The sequence below is a fragment of the Martes martes genome (genome assembly GCF_963455335.1).
Source record: "Martes martes genome assembly, chromosome: 5".
In the NCBI taxonomy this organism is placed as follows: domain Eukaryota; kingdom Metazoa; phylum Chordata; class Mammalia; order Carnivora; family Mustelidae; genus Martes; species Martes martes.
The window spans coordinates 115,723,606-115,729,534 of record NC_137892.1 but is presented as its reverse complement, the minus strand read 5'-3'; the positions used below and the strand labels follow the sequence as shown (position 1 = coordinate 115,729,534).

Here is a 5,929-nt window from a genome sequence, read left to right as displayed (position 1 = left end):
ACATCGGCGTTTGTCTAGGGACTGGTCACATCCTGCCTGCACGAGGGTCCTCTGCAGTCCTGTGTTTTGTCTCTGAACTAGACTGGAAGTTTTTTGGGGGAGGGCATATGTTTCGTTCATCCGTGTCGTCTCAGTGCCTGTCCTGCAAGCGGTAGGTGCTTGATGCACTTTGGTGGATGAATGAGGGGCTGAACAAGTAAGTAAGGGGTGTGCACAGCATGGCTAGAGGGTAGGGGAAGGATGAAGGGAGGGAGGGAGGGCAGAGGTGGCTGAGACCTCGGACGCTCTGGCATTGCCATCACCCTTGCTGGGAGTGGCAGAGGGAGCACTCCCCCCAGGTGAACAACCTCAAGGTTCTGCTGGGCTAGGTCCTGCCCACGTTGTAAAACAGCAATTGCTTCCTCTTCAGGGCTGGAGGGAGAGGTGGGGTGACTTAGGGGCTGAGCCCTAGCGTGTGCAGCAGAGTTTATAAGCTGGGGCGCCGGGCCCCTCAGTACCACGACCGTTCTTCCTCATCCTCCAGCTGTCCCAGCAGCATGGCCTTCAGTGGCAAGTATGAGTTCGAGAGCGACAAGAATTATGACGAGTTCATGAAGCGCCTCGGTGAGTAAGGGCACGAGGACCCCTTCCCTGGGTTAGTTTGTCACAGCCAGCTTGGGGCCACCAACCCAAACTCCTTGCGACCCAGAGAAGCTGAGTTACTAGTCCGAGGACACATAGCCAGTAGTTGGTGAGGTGCAGACTTGACTGGTTTACTCATTCATTCATACATACACTGAAGATCTGCTACAGGCGAGGGCCAGCCCTGGGTTCCTGATGGGCTGCCTCTGCATGACGTGCCCAAGGTCATGCTGTCAGTTAGGGGCAGAGATCATGAGCACCCGGGACCCAGTGATGAGATGATGAGTGGTGCCTGGGGAGAGGTGACCCAGAGGCCGGGTGTGACAAGCCACGCATTCATTTGGCCATTCAACAAACATGGGCCTCTTACTGCACTGGGAACTGTGGGCCGAGATTAGAAAAGCGTTCCCCTTCACCGCTCCGCTTGCAGCACCCATTGTGAGGAACCCATGGGACCGTGGCCGTGACACTCCTGCAGAAATCCTGGGGCACTCTCTAAGTCGAGGCAGTGCCATTGTCAAGAGTCAGAGGGAGGCCCCAGGGCATGAGAGGCCCTGAGAGCAGGGCACATGCGCTCTGGGGCCTTGGGGAGACAAGAGCCCTTCTGAGTCAGTTACAGGGAGTGGCCCAGAAGGAACGGTGACTTGGTTTCACCTACAACAGCCTCAAGTAGAATCGCAATGGCGCCAGTCTCAGGGGTAGACCTGGCTCTGCTGTTAGCCTCCAAGGAGAGGCTGGGAAGCCCTTTCCTGCTCTGGGTCGTCACTGCCTCATCTGTGAAACACCAGTGTGAGAAGACAGTCTTGATGGTCCCGTTCATCTAGGACCCTGGGAGCGTGGCAGTGTCTGTTATATTTGTGTTATAGTGCTGTCAGAAGAGCAGCTAGTATTTATCGTCAATTATATGCCAGGAGTTTTACAAGACACAATCACTTTAATTTCATCCTCGCAACAGCCTTATTACCCCCATTTTGTTGATGGGAACACTGAGGCTCAGAAAGGTATCCAAGCTCATGGTTCATGGTAGAACTGGGATTTGTGCTCTTGACCATCGTGCTAGCCAGCCACCAGGGAGGAAAGCCTTCCCCCAGAGCCACAAGCTGTCAGTAGCTCTTACATGCCGCTCTGCTCATCCCTGGGCCAGGACTCCCCAGTGATGCTATCGAAAAGGGCCGAAACTTCAAGATTGTCACGGAGGTGCAGCAGGACGGGCAGAACTTCACCTGGTCCCAGCACTACCCGGGTGGCCACTCCATGACCAACAAGTTCACCATCGGCAAGGAGTGTGACATGGAGACCATGGGGGGCAAGAAGTTCAAGGTGAGAGGCCACTAGCTGCCCTTCCCTCTTTCCCTAAGCCTCTGGCTAACTTCTTGGTCTCAAGCCTGTTCCCTGGGGCTGCACCCCAAGCTGAGGCTCAGTTCTCGAGTCTAGCGTCCAGCCTTAAGCGCTTGCGTTACTCAGCAAGTTAGCCACTCCCCGTTCTTAATGCTTTGGTCTCTAACAGACACTGTAACGAAACTGTTAAAAACTGTTAACACTTGCCAAACACTTAATATATATTCCAGACACCTGCTGAATACTTCACACATGTTAATGCAGTGAATCCTACAAGTCGCAACAGTTACTATCCCATTTTACAGAGGAGGGAGTTAAGCTAAGCCCCGGGGTTCAGTTACCTGGCCCTGGTCACACAGCGCAGGCAGACCTTCACGCCCAGGCAGCCTGGCTTCAGAGACCATAATCATTTGCTTGGGCTGCCTTCCCGCGTCGCCTACAGATGCATAGCCCTAGAATCGGGACTCTCGTGGGTCTGAAACTGTAATCTTACGTAAGAAAGAAGTAAAAGGTGACTGTCCTCTCCTAACCCAACCGCAGATCTTCCGCCGATGCTGGGTCCCCTCTATCGCCCCCAGCCACGGCTACCACGGTACAGAATGAGTGCTCCTAATGTTCATCTTCTGGCACTTGTGGATTTTAACAATCTCTCAGGATGTCCTTCTGTGTCAGCACGGATCGATTTGCCTTATTCTTTTTAATGCTCACACAGTATCTTACAGTATGGCAATACTACCCTTCTTTTAACACGCCCTCATTGATAGACACTGAGGTTATTCACTGGTGGAGAGCCCGGATGGCTATTTAGGTTGCTTGCGATGACAAGGCTGCAATCCGTATCCCAGATGACATCATCATTATCCTAACAATAAGGATCATAACCGACTCCACAGTTAACAAGGAGCGCTCCTCACGTGTGGGGCACTGTTCTAAGCACTTTCCATATGTCCTATGAAATCCTTCAGTCTTCTTAGGAACTCTGAAGGAGGTACAGTTACTACCCCCATTTCAGAGGTGAGAAAGCTGAGGCACAGCGAGGTTGAGGGACTTGTGTGTGTCGTCTGTATCCTGTACCTCCGAGCCAAGTCCAATCCCAGAGGGGACTGGCCTGCATCTGGGGGCCTCTGCCAGCTCGGGTTCAGTGTTATGCTTCTCTTCCAGGCCACCGTGCACATGGAGGGTGGGAAGATTGCGGTGGACTTCCCCAACTATCGCCAGACCTCGGAGATTGTGGGTGACAAGCTGGTGGAGGTGAGTGTCTGCTGGTTCCTGGGACGATGATGAGAACACTCTTCTGCCTCCAGCCCTGGCTCTAGGGGCATTTCCCATGTGCCAGGCTCTGTGCTGAGTGCCCGGGGGACATCATCTCGTTCAGCCTTCACGATACCCTGCTAGGTAGGGATGTTTCCCGGCATCTTCCAGGTGAGGGCACTGAGGGGCTGGGAGCTGAGTGTGTAGCTGGAGGGCTAGCTTCTCTGACAGTGCTGGGAACTGACGCTTGGCAGTGACTCTGCCGCCTCAGCGGCCCAAGCATGGAAGCCCATGGGACCCTCCCCAATGGGGGGAGTCTGGGTGGGCCCCGCAAGGGCAGTCACCATGCTGCTCTACTCCCCCAAGGGACTTCAGGCCCTCCCTGCTAGATCTTCTGATTTTTTTAAGAGAAGCTGGAACTTTGCACATCTCTGTGAAACCTCCAGACTACTAAACGTTGGCAATGAATTAAACCTTTGAAAAAATGCTGGCAGGGGTAACACACACATGTGGCTGGACCCTTCCCACACCCGGTGCTCTGTAAACACAGATTGGAGGTGCTGCTCTCCCTTCACCTAACTTCCATTTCTTCCCCCGGGGATCCAGAGTTTTCCCCAGGTGAAAGAAATGGATGTGAAGTTAAAAGCAAAGGTAGGCTCTTCCACACTTTGTTCTCCCCTTGGGAGCATATGTCCTGGGCCAGAGCTCCCTGGAGTCCAGTCTACCCTCCCCAAGACTCTACAGAAGGGAAGTGATGCGGGAGGTGGGGTTTGCCACCCCATTCTCCCCTCTTCTCTTCTCTTTTTCTCCCTCATCTTCTTTTTCCTTCATCTCAAACCCAGCTAGAGGCCGAAGAGTCTCCATGACCTCCCATTATTCCATTTTTACAGAGAGGCCATAGAGGCTCAGAGATAACAAGTAACTTGTTCAAAGCCACACAGCTAGTTTGTGGTGGAGGCAGATCCCAAAGACTGGCTTCTAGACTAGGCTCTCTGCCAGCTCTTCCCAGGCTAGTGGGTCTTTAATTAAAAAAAAAAAAAATCTAAAACTAAAGAGATGCACAGTATTTTAAAAAATACATATAAAAGAACAAAAGTGATTATCCATTTTTTCCTGGATGGAAATTGCCCTCTTAGAAAATCTGATAAATGCTTTGGACACATTGTTACATGAAATGTCAGCCAGTGGGTTCTGACTCCCAGAAGCAAAGCTCCCAGCTTGTGAGGTGTGTGGGGAGCACCCAGAGCAGGAGAACCAGAAGCAGGTTGTGTCCAAGAGGAGGATCAATCTTCCCAAACTGAACAAAGCTGTTTCCTGATTTCTAGAGGCTCCTGACTATGGAGCCTGCGTGCTGTGAGCAGTGCCCAGAGTTCAGGGTTGTCACGAGCACACACACAAACACACATGCATGCACAAGGGCACAGGCATGCACACGCATTAGGTGCCAGAGAAGAGCTGTTCTGCTTGCCTATCTCCCATTCCTAGAGGCCCAGAATCATCCTGGACACCTCCATCCTTCACCAACAGGGACTGCATTAGGCGGGTATCCGTCCTCCCCCTCCAGGTCACCGTTGCTCTAGACCCCCTCCACGCCATCTTGCTCCCGGTGCCATTCACATGGCCACCCTTGACGGAACTGCTTACACAAGACGGCATTTGCCACCCACTCACTTCTTGTAAGAAGGCTGCCTCCTCTGCTGGGTCTCAGGGGCCTCGAGCCGGGACATAGCACTGCACCTTCACTGGACAGCCTCCTCTTGCCTGCCTTCCTCCAGGGCAGGAACTCTATCTTCCCACCACCAAGCACAGGTGCCCCATAAATGCTGTGTGGTGAAGTTGAGTGTGGCCTCTCCATCTTAAAGGGGTTACTTGACTCCTCCAGACTTCAGTATTCACATCTCTATAATGGGTACAATCCTACAGCATTGTTGGGAGAATTAAATGGGATAACACAGGGAAGTGCCTGGAGTAGGTGAATGTCAGTGGACAGATGGAAGGTTACAATACAAAGAGCCACATCAGCCCTAACATCTGTTTAGCACTTTTGCCTCGCTGAGTCTACACAGGAGCTCGTGTAACAAATTGGGGAACTGAGGCTCAGAGAAGTGGTGCGACCTGCTCACTTCTACTCGTGGCTGGGACTGGAGGCCTGTCTTCTCCGAGCTGTGTTCCATCTCACTTAGGGACCCCTGCAATGACTCCCTCTTTCTGGCTGCTTCTTTCAGATCTCCACCATTGGAGGCGTGACCTATGAGCGTGTGAGCAAGAGGCTGGCCTGAGCAACCAGGTGGGGATCACAGGGGGCCCCAAAGCCACCAGGAAAGCTGGAAGAAGAAAACATTCTGTTTGCTCTGAACTTCTTTGTCTTTGTTTTTCTTTTCTGGTATCTTGGGGCAGTTTCTAGCTGCGTAAGGGTGGGAAAGCCTGGAGGATGGCTACACAGGGCAAACCTTGGCCCTGAGACCCCTGTGGGCTGAGCAGTGTGGCAGAAGAAGGCCTGAATGTGGACAGCAATACGCCCGACCCCCTGCTGTTCGAGAAGCACGTTGGGCACACTTCCCTGCACCCTTGCCCCACCTTGCTATCCGATTCTCTGAGGGTAGAGACACAGGGCTCCTGTAACACACTGACTCTTCATGTGGGCCGCAGGACAGGCGTATCAGATGGTGGTGGGGGGCACTTCCAGGAGAGGGCCCTGCTGCTGGGCTCCAAAGCTGGC

At 53.0% G+C, this 5,929-nt stretch overlaps 1 protein-coding gene across 1 annotated transcript; it reads left to right on the top strand.

Moving 5' to 3' along the window:
* Positions 1–529: 529 nt before the first annotated feature.
* Positions 530–5,489, top strand: FABP6 (fatty acid binding protein 6; the record flags this gene model as incomplete). Its single annotated transcript, XM_080805066.1, has 4 exons — positions 530–603; positions 1,766–1,941; positions 3,121–3,210; positions 5,436–5,489. The coding sequence occupies exons 1-4, from the start codon at positions 537–539 to the stop codon at positions 5,487–5,489; spliced, it is 387 nt and encodes a 128-aa protein (XP_080661192.1). The 5' UTR covers positions 530–536.
* Positions 5,490–5,929: the final 440 nt, after the last annotated feature.